The sequence below is a fragment of the Dendrobates tinctorius genome, unplaced genomic scaffold (genome assembly GCF_039654945.1).
Source record: "Dendrobates tinctorius isolate UK_male_01 unplaced genomic scaffold, ASM3965494v1 ptg000059l, whole genome shotgun sequence".
Taxonomy (NCBI): Eukaryota; Metazoa; Chordata; class Amphibia; order Anura; family Dendrobatidae; genus Dendrobates; species Dendrobates tinctorius.
Window position 1 is genome coordinate 22110001 of NW_027361727.1, and position 23316 is coordinate 22133316.

The 23316-nt window shown below is 43.8% G+C and overlaps 2 protein-coding genes across 4 annotated transcripts in view; one reads left to right on the top strand and one right to left on the bottom strand.

Annotated features, from left to right (window-relative positions):
* The window catches only part of TSPAN18 (tetraspanin 18), a 105094-nt gene extending 89888 nt beyond the window's left edge, over positions 1-15206 (top strand). For both annotated transcript variants that reach the window (XM_073578575.1, XM_073578574.1), the window contains 7 exons: positions 1418-1493; positions 3942-4136; positions 4624-4698; positions 5187-5285; positions 5655-5825; positions 6004-6087; positions 12450-15206. In XM_073578575.1, the coding sequence (XP_073434676.1) occupies positions 1431-1493; positions 3942-4136; positions 4624-4698; positions 5187-5285; positions 5655-5825; positions 6004-6087; positions 12450-12497 (735 nt within the window). In that variant the 5' untranslated portion in view covers positions 1418-1430 and the 3' untranslated portion in view covers positions 12498-15206. The remainder of the gene's footprint in view (positions 1-1417; positions 1494-3941; positions 4137-4623; positions 4699-5186; positions 5286-5654; positions 5826-6003; positions 6088-12449) is intronic.
* Positions 15207-20660: 5454 nt separating this feature from the next.
* Positions 20661-23316, bottom strand: part of TP53I11 (tumor protein p53 inducible protein 11) — a 56283-nt gene continuing 53627 nt past the window's right edge. For both annotated transcript variants that reach the window (XM_073578577.1, XM_073578578.1), the window contains one exon: positions 20661-22442. In XM_073578577.1, coding sequence (XP_073434678.1) covers positions 22309-22442 — 134 coding nt within the window. In that variant the 3' untranslated portion in view covers positions 20661-22308. The remainder of the gene's footprint in view (positions 22443-23316) is intronic.

Here is a 23316-nt window from a genome sequence, read left to right on the forward strand (position 1 = left end):
GCAAATGGGAAATATGGGTGTAAGTTTTGGTGTGGGAAAGAATGGTGGAAAGTTGCCGGGTTTTTTACTTTAGGTGGCGCCTTATCGTCCTCGTTACGGGACACTTGTGCTGGACTTGTGTTGCAAACAGAAAAAATGGAGAAGTGGCAAAGTGTAGCGATGGTTAAACGACTGGAGGCAACGCATCTTGATACAGTAGATCAACCACAAAGGAGTCCAGTGCCTCCACGGGTCGCGGTTTCTTTGGTGACACAAGGTGCGACCGACACAGTATTGGGCAGGAGCCACCGCTCCACTCGCTGCCGGTCAGATGCCAACCGGAACGGGATTATGAACCCCTGTTCTGGAGATCGGAAAAGGTTCCAGAAGTGGTACCCTCACTTATCTTCAAAACGAAGGTCCACAGTCTCATTCAGGCCGGCATCTGACCAGCGGTGAGCGCAGATGTGGACTTGCAACGGTTCCAAATGCATTTTGAGCGAACACTCTGTGCCGTATTTGGAGCACCCCATAGCAATGGATGGAGAGACCCGGCGCTGGAATCGGATTCAGAGGTGGAACTCGCATCTATCCACATATATAGGATCAGTGTCCCATAAATGGCACTTGTGAGATCCCTTTTAGTATTCTGGGCATTTTTCTCATTTGCATAGTGTTTTCGAGCTAAATCCCCATGTATCTGTCCTAATGCAGGGGACTGCAGACATCCTAGTGGTGCTGTTATCTCTACAACATCTGCTATCATGGCAGGTACCTGTGCCGCTTTTTCTGCTCTTGACCCTGCTTGTTTCCGAGAGGATCTGCCTGGAGAGTGACAGCACTAGTCTGTGCCCCCCCTCAAGTCTCATTAGTGGGGGGCCGTAATTACCGTATAGATCCGTGTGGGCACAGCTCCACTTACTGTGATTGAAGTGCACATTTTAAGGGATGGCGCTCTCGCCTCACTGCCCGGCGTACAAGTACCAATCAGCCGCACTTACAGCGCCGCGTCCTGCTCCAGGTATATTGTGCGGAATAATCAAGATCCGATTATCGAGCAGCAGAACCGCCAACAAGTCCTGGATCCGTTCTCTCCTGTCATTTCTGAGTCACTCATCAAGCTGGATGACAGCCCATATGACCGCCATAGTCATGAGTTCTCAGAAATGGAGCATTTCCTTATTGACTGCTATTTTCTATCATCCAAAACCAGCGCCACACCTGTCCACAGGTTCTTTATGGTATTGCAGCTCAGCCCTGTTCGCTTCAATGGAGCTGTAATACCAGACATGACCCATGGTTAGGTGTGGCGCTGTTTTTTTTTAAAGAAAGGAACCCTGCCGCACCCCTTTACGGTGGGATAGTACGTATGATGAGGCAGATTTATTTATCCCTCTGATTGGACTTTACCTAACTTTCTTGACTTGTGTGTTTTCAGGAGACGCGACAAGATGGAGGGTGACAGTCTGAGCTGCGTCAAGTATCTCATGTTCATCTTCAACTTCTTCATATTTGTGAGTGTCGCTTATGACTCGACCCCTTTCCGCCGCGGCCAATTTTCGCCTATGCACATAATTTAATTTACATTATTTTTCCTTTGATGGACTTGCTTTTCCAGGCTGAGCGGTATTATTTATTGATACCATCATGTGGTACATATTTCATTGGGGTAATGGTGGGGGGGTAAAGGTGTGGCTACCTAAAAAAACAGCAATTTTGAAGTCTTGATTTATTTTCCTGGCATTTACATTACAGGTTCCACAATTTCATAGCTGATCAGAGTTTCACAGCTCATTTCTTTATTAACTGGAAACAAAAACTGGGTGATTCTGAATTTTTGAGATTTAAACAAAATACACTGCTCAAAAAATAAAGGGAACACTTAACAGAATATAACTCCAAGTAAATCAAAGTTCTGTGAAATCAAACTGTCCACTTAGGAAGCAACACTGATTGACAATCAATTTCACATGCTGCTGTGCAAATGGAATAGACGACAGATGGAAATTATTGGCAATTATCAAGACACCCTCAATAAAGGAGTGGTTCTGCAGGTGGGGACCACAGACCACATCTCAGTACCAATGCTTTCTGGCTGATGTTTTGATCACTTTTGAATGTTGGTTGTGCTTTCACACTTGTGGTAGCATGAGACGGACTCTACAACCCACATAAGTGGCTCAGGTAGTGCAGCTCAGCCAGGATGGCACATCAATGCGACCTGTGTCAAGGAGGTTTGCTGTGTCTGTCAGCATAGTGTCCAGAAGCTGGAGGCACTACCAGGAGAGGTGGAGGGGGCTGTAGGAGGGCTACAACCCAGCAGCAGGACCGCTACCTCAGCCTTTGTGCAAGGAGGAACAGGAGCAGCACTGCCAGAGCCCTGCAAAATGACCTCCAGCAGGCCACAAATGTGCATGTGTCTGCACAAACGGTTAGAAACATACTCCATGAAGATGGTCTGAGTGCCCGTCGTCCACAGATGGGGTTGTGCTTACAGCCAACACCATGCAGGACGCTTGGCATTTGACACAGAACACAAGGATTGGGAAATTCGCCACTGGAGCCCTGTGCTGTTCACAGATGAAAGTAGGTTCACACTGAGCACATGTGACAGAGTCTGGAGATGCCGTGGAGAGCGATCTGCTGCCTGCAACATCCTTCAGCATAACTGGTTTGGCAGTGGGTCAGTAATGGTGTTGGGTGGCATTTCTTTGGAGGGCTGCATAGTGTTGGGCTGTGAGCACAACCCCCATCTGTGGATGTCAGGCCCTCACACCATCCTCATGGAGTCGGTTTCTAACAGTTTGTACAAACATATGCACATTTGTGGCCTGCTGGAGGTCATTTTGCAGGGCTCTGGCAGTGCTCCTCCTGTTCCTCCTTGCACAAAGGCGGTGGTAGAGGTCCTGCTGCTGGGTTGTTGCCCTCCTACGGCCCCCTCCACGTCTCCTGGTAGCGCCTCTGGACACTACGCTGACAGACACAGCAAACCTTCTTGCCACAGCTCGCATTGATGTGCCATCCTGGATGAGCTGCACTACCTGAGCCACTTGTGTGGGTTGTAGAGTCTGTCTCATGCTACCACGAGTGTGAAAACACAACCAACATTCAAATTCAAATGTGACCAAAACATCAGCCAGAAAGCAATGGTACTGAGATGTGGTCTGTGGTCCCCACCTGCAGAACCACTAATTTATTGAGGGTGTCTTGATAATTGCCAATAATTTCCATCTGCTGTCTATTCCATTTGCACAACAGCGTGTGAAATTGATTGTCAATCAGTGTTGCTTCCTAAGTGGACAGTTTGATTTCACAGAAGTTTGATTGACTTGGAGTTATATTCTGTTGTTTAAGTGTTCCCTCTATTTTTTTGAGCAGTGTATGTATTTTGTTACTTTATTTTCTCTTCCTCATAGGGGACATGAACTTGCAATCATTTGATCACTCATACTATGTACGGCGTAACTTTATAGGAGACTGTAATTTGTACTAAAGACAAGAAATGTGAAGTGGAATAATTTTTGTTTTCTGGTCACTGCACTCCTCTCCGCCATCCAGAAAAAAGGCAAAAAATTGTATGTACTGTATGTAAAATGGTGCCAATAAAAACTACAGCGCACATACAAAGCAAAAAAAAAAAATTAAACAAATTCTGGGTCTATTAAAATAGTGACACAAACCAAAATTATATATATATTTTTTTTTTTTAAATCCAGAATGTTTATTAGGAATTTGGTATCGCGGTAATTGTGCTGACCTGAAGAATCTCATTACCTGGTCAATTTTACAGCATAGCGAACACCGAAAAAACAGATTCCAAAAACAATGCTGAAATTGGTTCTTTTTTTTTCTCACCGTTTCGCCCCAGTTCTACCATCAACTAGGGCCACCCAGACGGATAGAGGAAATCTAATGGAATGACATTCGTCTAACTTGTAACTTTTTCTTTACTTTCTCTCCAGCTCAGTGGATCCTTTTTGCTTGGACTTGGGGTTTGGGTAATCGTTGACCCTACTGATTTCCGGGAGATAATTGCAGCCAATCCCTTGATGTTCATGGGTGCCTATCTCCTCCTTGCCATGGGTGCCATGCTTTTCCTGCTCGGCTTTTTGGGCTGTTGTGGAGCAATCCGCGAAAACAAGTGCCTTCTGCTCTTTGTACGTATAATTCTTCCACCTTCTGTTTTAGTGCTAGATGCTTTCTTAAAAGAATATTCTGGCCAAAAATTATTGGTGACATCAGCGTGCCCGAAAAATATGTTTTGCATCCGCGCGGCTGCATGTCTACATGAATATTTAGCGGCTGTCATATAGCCATGAGACATGCAGCTGCATGGACTCGAACAAAAATAAGGGGCCAAATGGCACATTGACTTCCTGCACTCACTAAGGGGTAGGTTGTGGACCCATCCGACCTCTCATGCAGGCATCTGCACCACTTAATTCTTCTGCTGAAAGGAGAGCAGGTCAAGGATGCCCAATGATTTTACTATTTTTTTTTTTTTTGGAGGGTGAAGTAGCTGAACATTTTGAAACATGTTAAAGTTTTGAGGGAAATTTTTGCAATACTTGAATTAAAAAAAAAAAATTGTTCAAAAAGCTGTTATTTTATTTCCATTATAAATTTGCCATTTTTTTTCTTCAGTTTTTCATGTTTATTTTGGTCATATTCCTCGCGGAGCTCTCAGCTGCTATTTTGGCTTTCCTCTTTCGAGAAAATGTAAGTATCCTCAGAGTGGGATTTAGGGCTTAGAATAGTAAAGTGATAGAAAAGTAAGCAGTACTGGAGACTAGAACTATACAGTGTGCTGCCCCTATTTATCCATAACCATCTATTATATTGTTAATATAGATTACCCTTATATTGGGGGAGGGTTGGAAAGGAAATATAAGCTACTTACAGCTTCCCTGACAGCCATTAAAGAAATGGGATATGTTATGGTGTCCTGTTTATTCAGCACCATAGGAAGAAGCCATGGTAACAATGCTGTCCTTACTTTGAGATTAGTTTTTTAAAGTGGGTTGTAGAGCACTTTTTTTTCTTATTATTGCAACCCGGCCCTGATAACGTGAATGGGACGAAGCTGCAATACTGCACACATCCTGTGGAGCGATGTGGCACCAACTTTTGAAGAAATAAACCACTTTTTTTAATCAGTCACAATGGTATTAGTTTTGTGAACATATTGAGTTATGTTTATCTTATAGTTGACCAGGGACTTCTTTACCAAGGACCTAAAAAGACACTACCAGGGCAATAACAGCACCGATGCCTTTACATCAACTTGGAATACAGTAATGATTACAGTAAGTTTATTTCAATGTAAAACTAGAAGTAGTGGAACAGCGATGGGGTCTGACATTACCCTCCTGATTATGGAATGAGATGATCAGGTTAATAGACAGGATATAATTAACACATCATACTTACTATAATGTAAAATAAGAAATGGGAAAACTATTGTAATACATAAGAAATAGCTGAACAGTGATGGGGTCCGACGTAACCCTATAAATCCAGTGAATAGGTTGTATTTCTTTGAATATTACTCTAACCAGGTCTATTACCATGGCAAATAATTCTTAATACAAATCTATTACATATAAGTATCCATAGTGTATAAAAAAACTAAGTATATAGCACTATAACATTCTTCCTATAACATTCCTGTACAGTTTGAATGCTGTGGCGTCAATGGACCAGAGGATTTCAATGGTGCTTTGCAGTTCAAAACATATGCAATGAATGGAGTTCCTGAAGCCTGCTGTGGAAGAATCATCCTAGAAAAAGCTGGAGAAATCATGGGCCGGGCAGAGTGCATGATGGGAAAAGAAATTAACAGACAGGTAAAGAACAACATTTTGCACCTAAACTTAAATCATATAGTCAGGATATCACTCTTCCAAAACTTTGTCTTAAAATCGACCAACTTTTTTCCACCATAGTAACTTATGAGGCATGTTAAGGTATACCCATATTCCATCTGAAAATCACAAATAACCTGTATCTTCTATTTTTCTCTAGGGGTGTTACTCAACGATACTTAACTCCTTGGAGCCCTATGTATATATTGCTGGAGCACTAGCTATTGGTGTGTTAGCAATTGAGGTAAGACATATATAATAAGAGTGATTTTGTTGGGGCTTCTAGTGAGGGTGTATGCTCATGGCAAAGTCTTGTGCACGCATCACATATGGTTTCTTTAATATTGGGCAATGCTTTTTTGTGAAAACTACCTTCATACAGCCATAGTGTGAAAGAATGTTACAAGATGCGCAAGTACAATAGAGGATTTGTTTGCAAAACGTTGCCATACTGTAGCCTCGTGTATGACCTCTTGGGATACTGGTGATAAAGTGTGATTCTTACGTTTTCTTCATTGTGGACATGCACAGACGTGGCAAAGTTTGGTTGTGTTTTTGCAAAATTTTCTCCATCTTTTAGTTAGATGTTTCTATTGTTACTGCAGTATTATTAACACCTTAAAAATAAGTGTATAGCGCCCCTCCAGAGTCAGAATTTCTCCAGGCTCTCTGCTACCAGTGGTAGCGGAGACCCCAGAGAGCATGATTTGGGCCATTGGCGATGGCCATTATTAACAGAATAATGGCGACCGCAAAAAAAAAAAAAAGTTTTATTTCCCATTTAATTTCTCCTCTGATGTGATTACACATCAGAGAAGAGAGAAATGGGGTCCCCTGATTCTCCCCCCCCCCCCCCGGGTACCTCTGGTGTCCCTGGACCCTCATGCATGGATAGGCCCTATCACAGTGATCAAAATACAAAACAATAGTAAATCAAACCCCCCTTTATCACCCCCTTAGTTAGGTAAAAATAAAAAAAATTTCCATTAGGGGTATGGTTGTGGTTAGGGGTGTGTTGGGGTTAGAATTGGGGGTTTCCACTGTTTAGGTACATCAGGGGGTCTCCAAACGAGACATGGTGCCGCCATTGATTCCAGCCAATTTTGTGTTCAAAAAGTCAAACGGTGCTCCCTCCCTTCTGAACTCAGCCATGTGCCCATACAGTGGCTTTCCCCCACATATGGGGTATTGGCGAACTTAGGAGAAAATGGACTACAAAATTCGTTGTGTACCAAATTGGCTCTGTCACTAAGGGGTTAACCGAATTTCATAAAATTTTACATTTAGAGTTTTTGTGGAACCTTGATGTCTTTAATACTTCCAGAGCCGCCTCTTATTTCTCCCTAATTCTGCCCTTCGCCCCGGTACCTGGATATCGGACCGCAGGCTCGTTCTTGTCTAGTCTGTACTTTTATTATTTATTTATATAGCACCATTGATTCCATACAAATTACAGATATCACTCACAGTAAAGAAACTAACACTAACAGACTGTCACAGAGGGGAGAGAGGACCCTGCCCTTGCAGGCTTACATTCTACAGGATTATTTGAAAGGAGACAGTAGGTCGGGGGTTGCAGTAGCTCTGATGGTGTTGGCTGTAGGCTTTCCTGAAGAGGTGGGTTTTCAGGTTCCATCTGAAGGATCTGAATGTGGTTGATAGTCGGACGTGTTGGGGCAAAGAATTCCAGAGGATGGGGGATATTCGGGAGAAGTCTTTGAGGCAATTGGGTGAGGAGTAAATAAGTGTGGAGGAAAGAAGGAGGTCTTGGGAGGACCGGAGATTACATGAGGGAAGGTATCGGGAGATTAGTTCAGAGACATATGGGGGAGACAGGTTATAGATGGCCTTGTAGGTCAGTATTAGTAATTTTGAACTGGATACGCTGAGGTAATGGGAACCAGTGAAGGGATTTGCAGAGATGAGAAGTAGGAGTAGCAAGGAGAGAGATTAGTCAGGCTGCAGAGTTAAGGATGGACTGGAGAGGTGCGAGGGTGTTAGGGAGGCCACAGAGGAGGATGTTGCAGTAGTCAAGGTGGGAGATGATGAGGGCATGCAGAAGCATTTTAGTAGGTTGAGGAAAGGACGGATTCTGGAAATATTTTTGAGCTGGAGGTGGAAAGAGCTTGGATGTGCGGTTTGCAGGACAGGGAAGAGTCAAGGGTTACTCAGAGGCAGTGCGTTTCCGGGACAGAGGAAAGTGTGATTTTCATTTATTGTGATAGATAGATCAGGTAAGGAAGATCTGTGACATGGAGGAAAGATGATGACTTCAGATTTGTCCACATTGAGTTTGAGGGGAAGAAGGAACAGGGCTGCCACTAGGAATTTCAGGGCCCCTTTGAGACTCCGCCCAGGATCCACCCCTCAAACTGTCAACAGTCCCACTGCTCTCTCTTGGAAAAACTCCATTTCTCACCAATCACACATTAACAGTTCCCATCTCCAGATCACACATATAGCCGGCAGCTTTTGTTTTGGCCAAAAGATTTTTTAAATCTGCCACCACAAGGTCTATAGACTCTTTTGGCCGGGCCCTACTCTACTGTGACCTATTAAACATTTGTTAAAATATCCAATACAATTTAGGTATTTATTTTTCAATTTTTAAAATGACCAATAATATCACATCCAAAAGGGACAAATACCATTGCACCATGTTTAGACCACATATTACCACCACATAGTGACCTATAATACCACATACAAGGGATAAATACCATCGCACCATGCCCAGACCACATATTACCACCACATGGTGATACTACAATACTGATTAATAAAAAAAACATATAGTGATAGTATTAAGTGGCATTATACACAGGAGATCTGTACTTAGTATGCAGTGTCTGTGTACAGGTAATATAGTGATCAATGACATTATACACAGGAGCTCTGTATATAGTGTCAGTGTATATGTAACACACTAACTCACCAGTGACATCTCGAGGTGAAGTCATTCATCTTTGCTTTTCATCTTTCATCCAGCACAGATCACCATCACATCTTCCAGCCAGGAACTCCACTTGCAGAACATATATTTTTTTTCTCCAACTTCTACAATACCCCAGATGAAGAAAAAGGCGACAGTGTCGCTCTGCACAGTAACAGGACCTTCCCCCAATCAAAACAGTATGCTCAAAAAAAAAAAAAATTAAAAAAAAAATACATCACTGCAGTAATATCATCCCCCATCCTGGCCCCCGTGTGTCTCATTCCTGGCTTCAGCCATATTTTCTCTCATCCTGCCCTCATGAGTATCCACTCTGCCCCCAATATGATCTCCCAATCCTGCCCCATCTGTCTTCATCGCATTCATCCTGTCCCATGATCCTGCACCATGTGCCTCACTGTCACATTCTGCCCAGTGTCCATTCTGCCCCTCCTGTGTTTTACTGACATGTTCTGCCCCGTGTCCATTCTGCCCCCTCCTGTGTCTCACTGTCACATTCTGCCTCTCCTGTGTCTCACTGTCATTCTGCCCCGTGTCCATTCTGCCCCCTCCTGTGTCTCACTGTCACATTCTGCCTCTCCTGTGTCTCACTGTCATTCTGCCCCGTGCCCATTCTGCCCCCTCCTGTGTCTTACTGTCACATTCTGCCCCCGTGTCCCCCGGATTGCCGCTTTCAATAAAAAACAAACAAAAAAACCCCACGTTCTTCTTACCTGACCGCGCTCCTGCAGCGAAGCTCCCTCCACGCAGCTGAAGCGTGCACTCGCCGGCGACTGACAATGTCAGATGCCGGCAACGTGCGCGCTGCGGCTGACGTCAGCTGCCAACCTCCGATTGGCCGGCTGTTAACTACTGACGTGCGGGCCTGGGCCGGCATGTCAATAGCGTTGAACTGCCGCAGCCTGTAGCGCCGCTAAGGACCTGGTTTAACCTGCCGGTAGGGGCCTGGTGAGCAAATGAGATGGGGCCTGATGCGGGCCCCCTCTGCTCACCGGGCCCCATGCGCCAGTCAGGGCAGTAATCCCCTGATGGCAGCCCTGAGAAGGAGGATATGGCTGATGGACATTCCTAGATTCTGGACAGCAGAGAGGTGACGTCTGGGTCAGAGAGGTAGATCTGAGTATCATCAGCATACAGGTGGTACTAGAATCCATGGGACTTTGAGTTGTCCCAGGCCAAGTGTATAGATTGAGAAGGGGTCTTAGAACAGAGCCTTGGCGGACTCCAACAGAGAGAGGGCGAGATGAGGAGGTAGTGTGGGAGTGGGAGACGCTGAATGTGCGGTTTGAAAGGTAAGAGGAGATCCAGGATAGGGCGAGGTCTTTGATACCAAAGGAAGAGAGGATCTGTAGTAGGAGGCATTGGTCAACTGTGTCGAAAGCAGACGACAGGTCTAGAAGGAGGAGTATAGAAAATTGTCTGTTAGCTTTGGCCCTTTATAAATTTTGGTCAGGGCTGTTTCAGTGAAGAGATGGGGGCGGAAACCAGAATGTAGATTGTCAAAGAGCAGGTTAGATGATAGGTGAGAGGAAAGTTCAGCATGGACGTGCTGCTCCAGGAGTTTGGAAGCAAATGGGAGCAGCGATATTGGGTGATAGCTGGATATAGCGGTTGGGTCGAGGGTTGGCTTTTTCAGGATAGGTGTGATTGTGGCATGTTTGAAAGCAGAAGGGAAGGTACCGGACGTTAGTGATAGGTTGAAGAGGTGGGTTAGGGATTGGATAAGTGTGGTGGTGAGGTTGGGGAGGAGGCTGGATGGAGTTGAGTGCACAGGTGTATGAGGTGCGATTTGGAGAGGAGACAATTACGCTCCCCTTCAGGCTACGTACCCACGTATGCAGAAAAAAACGGACTCCTTCCCATGAAAAAACGCGTGTTGTGTTTTTTTACACAATTTTTGCGTTTTTACAGGAGCATCTACATGCTCATAGAATATAGTTAGAAATGCGTTTTTTCATGGATAAGGGAGGGAAGAGGTGGGATTGGGTTAAAAGGTACAGTTGTTAGAAGGGAAACTCCTCGCCCTGTCTATACACATGGTGGAGGAGTGTGGGTGAAGGGGAGGCTGCAGCAACACAGTGCAGAGGGGAGGGTGTCAGCCATGTTTTGCTGAGGCCGAGGAAGGAAAAATTACGAGAGTTGAAGAGGTTGTGAATCCCGTGGAGTTTATTGCAGATGGAGCCAGTGATCTCGAGAGAGGGAGTGTGGATTAAGGTCAGCAAAACGGTTCGGATGTTTGTTAGCATGATGAGAGTAAGTGTTGAGGGAGTGAATGAAGTTTAGTACATTTAATTGATGTGGTTAGTTTTACCTGTAGTTCTCTTCTGGTTCTATTTCTGGTAATATTTCTGCTGCTTACTTAAAAAGACATACTAATGGAGTTAGACAGACGTACAACTCGGCATTTATAACAAGCTAAGTGGACAGGAAATAGGCCAGGTGTGATCAGGAGGGGTGAATTAGGAATCAGATCAAAATGGCCTGATAAAGCAAAATGTGTGTTGGCATCAAGGAATTAGGGTGAGAAACAGGCAGATACTTAACAAAAAAATTTGAGAATCTACAACTTCAGTTTGAATAATAGTCACTTTTTGAAGATTGATCACAGGTTTTCAATGTGTTTTTGAGGTCTGCGTAATTTCTGGACCATGGACCCTAAACTTCACGTTTACTTTTGCCTTGTGTCTTGGTGTCCATCATGTTGGAAAAAGTATCACCACTACATTGCCCCGGATTTAGATCCCATTCTTTAGCCATGGCCGTGGTCTTAGACAAAGCTGTGAATGATCCCCCTCCATGGATGGGACACCAATGGCCTCAGGATCCTTTACTGCTGGAAGACACAGGTCTCCCCGTTGCACTTTTCTGAGGACCACCATTCTTGCAGATGTTACAAACCGTCTGAAGGGGCTTCATCAGAGAAATAAACTTTGCAGGGAGTACAGGAATTGGGCTGCAGAGGACGGGGTAAGGTTATTTCTCCGGGGATGCCTCCTTCCAACATGGACATCTGGAACAATGATTGTCTGGAGAAGAAGTGAGTGCTCCCATGAGTCCCATGTCCTGCCAGTAGTAAAGCATTGGGTGGCCTTTCATGTGTGGGGGCTCGCTCACAGTTATACCTACGAACATGGGAATGAGTAAAGAAGGGAGACTTTCTCCATCATCCAGGACAATGTGAGGAAGAGGATTTTTCCCCACATGAAGAAGACCAGGTCACGAGGCAAAAATGAGAACCAAGTGGCTCGGTGAACAAAACAATGACATTTTGTCTCCATGGCAGAAAACTCCCCAGATCTCTGTCCCATTGAGAACCTGTGGACAATCCCCAAAAAGTGACGATAACACTGAAATTTGTAATAGAGCTCGGAATTTAAGTCAAGAACGGGCGGCCATGAGTCAGGATCAGCCATGAAGCAGATATCCGGCTGCTGCGGCAGAAGCCTGGAGAAATAAGGGACGACGCTGTAAATATCGAAACTTTGCATAAACTTTAAGTACTTGTCATAAAAAAGAAATAAAAGTCACAGAAGTGGCAAAATGTGAAGAAACAAACTTGTGTCAGTCTCAACTTTACCCCACAACGATAACACATGTTTTTCGGATGTTTTTTGATGCCACATTCTTAACTTCTTTTTCTCCCATTTTTACAGCTGTTTGCAATGATATTTGCCATGTGCCTGTTCAGGGGCATACAGTAGTCAGAGCATCGCTCAGGAAAACTGTGCCAAACTGCGAGGGTCTCTCAACTCCCCGCTAAAATGTAGAAAATCACTTTGTTCCACAACCTCCATTGCCAGCGGGTCTTGCTCTACCCCCCCTGGGGTCCTCAAAAGCAAAAAAAAAAAAAAAAGTGTCAGTGTGAACACAATTTCTAACAAAGGACCCCCATTTGCTGTATCAGTATGAACTCTATGAAGACCCCCAAGCTTGGCGGTCATTGCACTGGAACCAAATACCCCCCTGCAAGAATCAGCAGCTTATACAACGATTATCGCACGATATGTATATAACAGACTGGTGAGAATGCGGACATATGACGGTGAAGCTTGGCGTCTGTCACAGCCGGCGGTGACCGCAGGGTAGTACAAGGCACTGAACTTTATCAGCGTAGAGAACAGTAGAAGTTTAGGATTCTGTCCCGTGTTTTATAAACTTTTTTCTTTGTATCGTCGCCGAATGTTATTTATAAATACGTTGTTGGCTTTGGATAAACAAACAAACAACAAAAAAGGTGTTGGATGACTCCTTTTAAAGCCGGAAATTGGTAGAACATCCAATGAAAAAGGAGACAAGGAGCACAATTGCAGCCATTACTTGCCCAAATCAGATGCCAGTCATGGTGCGGGGACCAGAAGAGGTCAGCCCTGTCCCAAATCTCGTCCACTGTGTGCAACGTGCCAGTCTCAACACTATGGGTCCAATCACATCCTCTACTTTCTAAGATGCCCCAATGTAAAGGGGATTTACCTGGATTCTTCTTTAGACCCAGATTGTCCCGGCTTCTCTCTCTGCATTATAAATCCAGACAACTGGTGTAATACTTAAGTTCTCCTAAGGTGGCGCTGTAGGGAAATTGTATGCTTGATTTATTTATTGCTTAGTTCCAAGTTTTTCTGAAGTGAGAATCAAATATATGGATTTTCCTTTCTACCTAACTGATACAATATGCAAGTGTCCTAAGGATCTGTTAGTTTACTTCTCCGCTCATACTGTTACTATACTTTGTGCCGTTACTTTTTATTCATTCTTTATTATTCCCCAGGAACGCTGACAACTTTTCACTATATTGCAAGCAGTCATCACTTTGGCGTAACTTTGCACAAAGTTATTATAAGACCCTTTGTGTGATCACCCCCTGGTGGTAGCTCAATGCAACTGCACTGTAAAATACATAAGCTCAACTACATAAAACCACTTAAAAAGGGAAAGCGGCTTATTCTGTGATGACACAGTTTAAAAATCAGGGTTTTGTAATATCCATATGAGCATTTTTTTTTCTTTACCTTAATCTTAAAGAAAAAAAAAATAAAAATTTGTAACTTGCAGTTTTTACACCGGCCACTAGGGGCTCATTTTAAAGTCTTATTTCTTGTCCGTTTAGTTTTCTGCAATGAACTCAAGAAATACAAAGATTCTAATCCCATTAACTTAGTATTTTCCTTCTTTTCATCCCTCCTGCAGCAATAGAGGCGGCTGACGTTCCCATGTATAACTGGCTAATAAAATTGTATAACTGGCTAATAAAAAGTTCATTCAGGTTCCCATTCACAATATTAGGGTTTAGAGGTCTCCCCTGCGGGATCTGTAGCATTTTACACTTTGCTCACTTAGATAAATCAAATCCCTAAAATATCTGGACGACAAATGAAAAGCCTCTGCCTGTCCCCTTGCTTTACACTGCAGCATAGATCATACAACTACAAGCAACTATAAAGAAAAAAATTAAGTTTGGGGGAAAGACCCAACCCCCCTTGACTATTAAGAAACTCATACAATAATACTGTGCCTTAACTCCGACCCATCCTGCAAACAACAACTACACGCCTTAATATTGATCACGGCTCATCATAAATATGACTTTGTGGGGGGGGGGTGTTAAGCACCTTAAGTATAAATACCATTTCTAATTCAGGTGCTGGATTAGAACAATAATGTGTGTATGTTCCCATGACAACACTTCCTGGCCCAAAATAGGGCTGTTCACTATCCTTCCAACACACACATCGTGGAGAATGTTTTTTTTTTCTAAATTAAAAGCCTGGATATTAATTGGCTGCATAGTGTTTGCTATAAACCTGACCTGAGGTTCATCAAGACAGGAAGTGTTGTCATAGGGTACAGAAGCAAAAACACACAGGAATGATAAAACTACAACCAAGAAACTTTTTGTAAATGAGAAACCTAAAAAAAAGTATTAAAAAAATGCAGAAGGTGGTGTCATGTCAGGAGTTTTATAAAGCAAGAACTTTGTGTTACTGTGAATACACTGTAATTCTGTGTTTGGCGTCGGGGGCTCCTGCATTTATGGAAGAGAAGTCTAAAGCTTGTAGGTAAAAGAATCCTTCCCTCCTAGTGGAGGCTGCAGTTTAGCAGCACCCCCTGCTGGATAACCATGTAAAGATGACAAAAAAAAAAAAAGGACTTTTGTACCTGTAACTTGGTTTATAAGAAGTTCCAACTGTATGGTGGTGTACAATCCTGCTTCTTTTCTATGAACAGATTTTTTTTGCTATTGAAATGAGGATTGGGCAGGACATCCGCATCCGGACAGTTCTTATTTCTGTAAAAAAAAAAAAAAAAATTGTGAAAGTAACAAATACGGGACTGTTCCTGATTTTAAAGTGGTGCTTTAATTACTTTTGAGATGTCAAAAAAAGTTGCGAAGCATAAAATATTGGTGCCCACAATGTTTATAGAAATAAGTGTAGAATTGTAAATATTTATAAAATACAAATTATAAAAAAAAAAAAAAAAAAAAAAAAAAACACACACATTGAAAAGTCCATTTAGATTAAAAAGTTATTTTTCCCCATTGTAGGCGGCAAGGTCAGCGCCTGAGTACAGAGCCTCCTGCCAAGCGGCTTCCTATAAACCTGCCGCCGTCATTCTGGTTTTCAGCAAAACTTTCCTGGCTCCTGAGTAACAAATTAATTCAGTTTTCCAGATAGACAGAAGTAGAAGATGTATCATCACTAGACAGAGGGAGGAACCGGCGGATGATATTAGTCATCATTCTGCCTTCTTAAAACACAAAAATAACTGCCCAAAGGATTAGGGATAGGACTTGTCACTATTGTGGGATCACAAGTCCCAGCATGTCCTCCAAAGACTTAATGTCCATGGTCATTACTAAACAGGTAGCACAGAGGAGCGAATCTGCAACAGAAAATGAATCGATCCAAGTAGGAATGATGCGATTATGGATCCAGTAGTCTGTGTAAGTTGGGTGAAAATCTAACTTTCCCTCGGAGTCTGGGGAAGTAGAGTTAGACTCTGTTCACACGCTGCGTTTTTGCTACTTTTTTTTCCCCCCTGCAGACAAAACCTGCTCTCCGGGCAGTAAAGGAGCTGCTTAAAAAAAAAATTGGTCTTGCCGTGTTTTTATTGTCTCTTGTGCATGCTGATAAAGTTTAGTGTCTCCCCCCCCCAAAAAAAAAAAAAAAAAACGATGCGACTTCCTTAGGTTTCGCTGCATTTTTTTTTGGGCAAAAAAACCTGATACCTGCATTTTTTTTTTTTGCTGCATTTTTGGCATTTACTCTTTGCTTTCTATGGGTGGAAAAAAAAAAACCCGCTAACAGAAGAGACATGGTGCAGTTTTGTCAAATCGGTCAGGAAAAAAAAAAAAAAACAAGAACAATGTGCATGAGATTTCTACAGTCTCATAGCTTTTGCTGGATCTGTAAAATGCAGCTTACAACTTTGCATAAGAAAGGCAAAAACGCCAACGTGTGTACACAGTCTAAAGATCCTAACAGTATATACACTTGTAGTGAGTATAAACCACAATAGCAATGATATAGCATTGCATCCTGTATGTCATAAATTGACACAGGTGTAGTGGAAACCGGACAATCAAGGATCAATCGCTAAAACTTATAACATAGGGAATGTGGAAAACCACCGAAGAAAATGCGACCATAGATCCATAATATTAAAGTACAAAACGTCTTTATTAAATAATGGACAGAAAAGGACAACTGGAGGACATGTGCAAATAGCGCAAAAAATGCAGAACGAGCAGTCCAGCCACAGTCAAACCCTGTTATAAAAATGCATACCTAAAAGGACTTTATCAATGATAGGGGGTAAAGATAGGCTGTCCTATATATTGGACTGGCAGCGCATGTTAAGTCTATATGTGATAATAACTATAATGGAAAAAATAGTGCCCATGTCTATTCCGCATACGTGCTCTATAGGTCAAACAATCAGATCCCATTCAAATACTGCCACAAGGCAGAATCAGCTTTATTACTGGAGCACACTATGGGAACAGAGGGAAGATTCCCAGCACTATTAAACATGCACCCAACCTACCCTGAAAGGGTTATTTCCCCGCAATGAGGACAGCAGCCCGCCCGGTCATCCTGAATCTGTTAGTGAGGTGATGCCATTGCGGGGAAGTAACCCTTTCCCTCTGTTCCCATAGTGTGCTCCAGTAATAAAGCTGATTCTGCCTTGTGGCAGTATTTGAATGGGATCTGATTGTTTGACCTATAGAGCTCGTATGGGGAATAGACATGGGCACTATTTTTTCCATTATAGTTATTATCACATATAGACTTAACATGCGCTGCCAGTCCAATATATAGGACAGCCTATCTTTACCCCCTATCATTGATAAAGTCCTTTTAGGTATGTATTTTTGTAACAGGGTTTGACTGTGGCTGGACTGCTCGTTCTGCATTTTTTGCACTATTTGCACTTTGGTTGCTATTTGCACATGTCCTCCAGTTGTCCTTTTCTGTCCATTATTTAATAAAGACGTTTTGTACTTTAATATTATGGATCTATGGTCGCATTTTCTTCTGTGGTTTTCCACATTCCCTATATTGTAGTGAGTATAGTCAGCTGTAACAGATCCTGTCAATAGGCGATGGTTGGCGGCATGTGGGTTCGCCGCCATCATGTCATTAATACCCTGTGCCAGCTGCTGAATCACAGGTAAATGACAGTAATTACTGCTGATGGCCGGGCAGTTATTACCCCGACCGCCTGTAATCACTCAGCGTCTCTCCTAGAACGGATCGGCGTCCACTTCACCACAATCACATTGTTCCGACAGATTCCATAACCTCTCTTAGAAGAGGCGGCCGCACTGACTAAGCGGATGATGAGCCTCCTGCTCCAACCCAAACAAGAACACATCCTCCTCCTCCAGCGGGATCAGTCATCTGCCATCACGTCAGTAATCATTTACCTTCCACCATCATAATCAATATTCCTGATCGGCCATCATTGATTAATGAGAAATAGTCATCCGCCGTGATCAGTCATGTATTTCAACTATTATATTCCCCCAATTATCCACCACCATTGGTCAGGCCTCGTTATCTGCCAAACGCCTATCACCATCATACATAACGGGGCAGAGATGATCATCACCACTCATCATCCACCGTGCAGTATAACCAATAAAAAGCAACTTCTAAAATCATCTTCCACATTCCTTTTCTAGAGCCACTAATTATTCACCATCAGCCATAATCCATCTTCCAGCATCACCATATGTAACAGGAGAGTGATGATCAACATTATCCACCATGATCAGTCATACACGAACGATAACCATCTTCTAAAATCAGTCAAATATCACATTTTATTTTAAAGCCGCCATCGTTATAATTATCCTCTCTCATCATCATCATCATCATGTATACCTGGGCAGCAATCAATCTTCTACCATCAATCGTTTACCATAAAGAATCATCTGATCAATTATCTGTCACCGCAGACAATCCTTCTTCCATAACACCCAATTATCCACCATTATAAATTGTCATCAATCATCCATAATCAAACCTCCTCCATCATTCATAGTAAAATAGAATAATCAATGAGCATCATCCACCATCAGGAGGAATGCACTAACCATCAATGATCACCACCTTCAATAATGACCAGTAATCCATCACCAGTAGGAGCCATCCAACATGGCAATGTCCGAGGGTGATGATGATGACGACGACGACGACTATCTGCTTTAGACAATAACTACAGGTCAATACGATTAATAAACTTCTACCATCACTCATCATTAATTGTGCTCATCAGCTATGCTCACATCATTTCTCATCAATAATCATCAATCACCTTCCACTCGCCTGGTGTCATCATCCATCATCGTCAGTCTTCATCATGTCTTGTGGTCGATCTTCCAGCATCATCAGGAATAACGGGGGAAGGATCTCGCTGTGATCAGTTATCGGCTGTGATCAATCAGTGTTTTGGGGATTTTCATTTAGTCTGACCTTGATAGAGCCGCCGGTCCAGCGCCAAAACACGACGGTACTAATAAATCCCTTATCTGAAGCGCCACGGCTCCCACCGTCTGGTCGCGCAGGTCACCCATCACGATTCCCTCCATTCTGGGATATAGTAGTAATCTTGCAATTTTCACATTGGTCACCCAGGCTTTTTTAAGACTCCGACCTCTTGTTCTTTCAGGAAGTGTTTTCAGAAGGTTCTGTGGCGCCCCTGCGGGTCCAGTCGCCACTGAGGTACTGCATCTCATCCAGAGGTGTGGTATCTCACAACCCGGTAATATGGGGGCACCTCACCACACTCAACACACACACTAGCTAGTCAGGGCACTGGGGCGTACCCTACCAGGAGGAGGGCCTCATCCCAGACTGGCTAGGAAAGGGTGTTGGGAGCTAGTGGGGAGGAGCTTAGAAAGTGGCGTGATGTAGAGCAGCCAATGGGAACAGTGAGTGGGTGGAGCTTAGAGGAAGAGTGGGAGATTTGAAAAGACAGTTGGAGGAGTTCCCTCAGGGGAAGAGCAGGAGGAAGGATGCGCTTGGAGCGGCTCCTGTCAGGAGGAGCTGCCGGATAGATTGGCTGGGAGGAGAAGCGCCCGGGAGGAAGGAGTGGAATTTCTAGAGTCCCACGCTGATTGCTATCAGGTGGCAGAAGGGTCTCAGCCCCTAGCCTAGCGAAGTAAACAACGAACTTAACTAGCGAGCTGACAGCTGTGGTTGCTGTATGGGCCACAGCGAATCCCACAGTTATCTTCCCAGAAAGGCAGCCACACAGGACCAAGGAACCGCCTGAGTGACGAATTCTGACAGGATCCGCGGCAGCTAGCCTGGGACACTGACTGTGAAGGTGCTGGAAAGGGAGAAAGGAGAGGAAATCAGCACAGTGAGACGGCCTAGGAAGGAACATACTGAAAGAGAGTGTTGGAGGGGTGTACTCATCTACCTGGGAGTTTACTGGACCCCCGACCTGGAGGACTCAGTACTGAAGCGGGCGTCTGTGTGCACCATACAGTGAGTAAAGCCCATTGAACTACATGCGATTGTGTCCTCCATTTTACTCCTGCACCACTCCTCCACTCCACATCTACCAACTCTACCAACTACATCTATTCTGCCCTGGGACTACAGCCCTACCTGTGGAGGGCTACAACATCACAGCTGCGCCCAACATCCATCCCAAAGAAGCAACACCGCAGCGCTGGTCACCTCTGTCCAGAATACCACAGGTGGCGTCACGTATCCAAATATAAAATTTATTCCCATCTCCTTAAATACCACAAAAATTGCCATTGACCACCTGGGGCCACGGACTGTCTCCCATTGAAGTCGACGGGACTGGCTCAGAGTATCCCGCGGCCCCCCGGGCGCGTCAGTTCCTTATCTGTCATTGTAATCCTGCCTCTGATGATAACACGACAAGATCCACCAAATCACAATAGGCAATGGTCACAGCTCACCTCCTCCCCCCTCCTTTCACAGTGACCTTTGCACATGCTCATTAGAGGCTTTAATACAAAGGCTAGGGAGTCTTTTCATTGCGGCTAATGTACATGTGGATTTCTTGAAACAATAAGTTGAAGTTTAAAATAGCCCCAGTGGTCAGAGTGAGAATTGCAAGATTTCTATTTTAATTTTTAAATACAGATTGCCAATTAAAAAATAAATAAAAATCTATTACATAAAAAAAAAATTATTATATATATATATATATATATATATATATATATATATACACACACACACAAAAGATATAATAAACAATAGGACATTTTCTGGATGCCTCTTCCTTTTTTTTTTTAGTTGCAGTGTGCTGCAGCGCCATCTGGTGGCTAAATATTGCAAGTGCACTTAAGTTACTTAAAAGAATAAAGTCAGATGTTTGTGTTGCTGAATGCAGATTTTATTATGGAATATACTGAGGTATTAAGTTTTAAAACACAAAATATATATATATAATAATAATACAACAGTCTTCACAATATCACAATACAGTGATGGGGGAGGGGAGATAAAGTTAAAGTGCACCTACAGGCGACACAAAGAGGAGGCAGCAAGAACGACGGGAAGGAGACCAGTTCCTTGAGGCTTAGGTACACATCGGCTGCCTCTGTGGCCTGCAGGAGAGACAGATGGACTTAAAAGCAAAAAAGAAAAAAAAAAAAGTCAATTTTTGGTGGCGTTCGCGCTGGTGACGGGCAGTGTTCAGGGGCAGGAGTCACCGGCTGCTGGAACAAGTAGTCGATACAATGGTAAGTTTGGGGTGATACGATGCAAAACTCAAGGGGCCGGAATGCTGCGATTAACCCTTTGCTGATAATTACAAATATGTGGGAGATCTCAGCAAATGAAAAATGTAGAGGAAAAAATAAAAAAAAAAAAATCAACATTTGTACTCCTCCCATGATCAATCATATTCACAGCACTGGTGTCTATTGGGAATGTGTGGTCTGGACATTTTCCAAAGCAGATTTCCTGCTTATGGGGAGATCCATGCATAACATCCTGTCACACATCCGTGCATGGAAATCTCCTCCTGAGGACGCAGGAAGCCGTCCTGTAATGTATCTGCAGCACCTACACAGAGTGGGGTCGCATCCTGGGGAAAAAAAGTTTCCATTTCACATGTGACTGTCGTCCTGTAAACATTGACTTGATCAGCAGTACTCCCAAACTGCCAGCAGGTGGCGCTGGTTGGATTATTAAATGCACAAAGCTGCAGATCATCCATTACCCAATAGTTACGGTACATTTTCATTTTTTTTTTTTTGCAGGGTGCACATACTTACCAGTGCATCATTGCAGGAATGTAACTTAACCCCTTACTTTCCAAAGGGGAGATAGAAGGCACTGCTTTGGCAGTCAAAGCATTAGAAGGATTTTTTTTTTTCTTAAATCGTCCTCTTAGGTGAAAGCGTAGAATATGCCATCTGCTTCCTAACTAAATCCGTTTGTAAGAAAAGAGATGCCGCGGTCGGATGGTAGTTTAGACGTTCAGGTGCATGGAAAAGCTGGGTGACTGCCGTGCGCGACAGAGGCCGTATTGGTTGTCGACATCCAACTTTCTCAAAGTCCAGAGGATAACTCAGATCTTTATATGTACGAGTGATCGTCGTTGATTAAAAGGGGCACAAAAAGAAAAAAAAGAAAACCCGCATTATTTGGGATGGTCACAACATGAAGACATGCTTACACTGGCCACATGGCTACAGAAGGGTTAATCTACACACAAGGATGGCGGATACGGTGAAACATAAAAGGTTGATGGCAGCAGTGAGTGCCGTGTGCTTCATCCAGTCCTGACTGCACGGTGGGAGATCGTGGACCCCGTGCCCACGGCGCCTTGTATAGGGGGCGGCGATCCAGTCTCTGAAGACCAAGGGGGCTACAGTTCTTGGTTCCAAGAGTCACAAATTAAAACCATTACACCCCGTCTCCATAAGACGATGGGAGTTACTGTGGTGGGAGGAAGAGGATGGGGGGGGGGGGGGGGCGGGGGACATCCCGGTGCCAAAAAGCCCAAGATCCCTCAGAGTTTCTTGGGTCTGCGTCCGACTTGGTAATAGAAGTAGAAGCTGACCAGAACGAAGAGGAGGCAGCTGCAGACGAGGATGGAAGCGGTGATCGTCGGGGAGCCGATCTCAATCATGGTCACCGTGGTAACTGCACGAGAGATTAGAAAAGTCAATTTAAACATTTTCAATAGGACAAGTGAATATTAAGAAACGTCGTAACAGATCTTATCAGAAAATTCTGCTTCTTTCTCCACTTATGAGCCCCTTTCCTCCCTGTACTTCTGATTGGGTGTGAAGGAAAAAAAAAAATATCTGTCTGGAGAGAAAAAAAAAAAAAAGGTCAGATTCCCAGCTGCCCAGAAAAGTCCTTAGAGATGTCAGGCAGCTGCTTCTAAGATCTACAGATAGAGGGCAGCAAAACGTGCTCAGATCAGTCTGAAACCACCAGCTCAGAGACAACTGGAAATCAAGAGATGGAGACAGCAGAGGGGAAAATACTGGATACATCTCGTACAATGGTCACCTCGTATGGGATACACTATTAGTCCTGGGGATGACGGACTAACAGGACGCTGGATAATCAGGGGGATCGGCTCCATCCACCGTGTCTGGGTGGTGACAACAAGGTCTTCTCAATAGATCCATCCTTTATCTGCTCTCCCCATAGACACAGACTCGTCATTGTCCTCTCCGGCATCGGCGCACACAGTATCCGGGTGCGTTTTCTGCCAGCAGACCCCTTTAATTCTGCAGGTTGTAATATTTTAGGTATATTAATCTAATCATTTTTTTTATTGATCTGCTTGGTCAGACCTAAAGACCACTCCACCTGCCATACAGTACACTGCCTCTCAATCGTGCACAGACTTGTTTAGGTTCTTACCACTAAAGAACTGAAATCTGGAGAAGATTCCAGCTGCGTGATACAGGGGTGTACTTTCTTCCTTCCATCGTGGCAGGAGATGACGAGCACCAGAAAATATCTGATTTTGCAATACTCTGCGTGAGGGGGGGTCTATGCT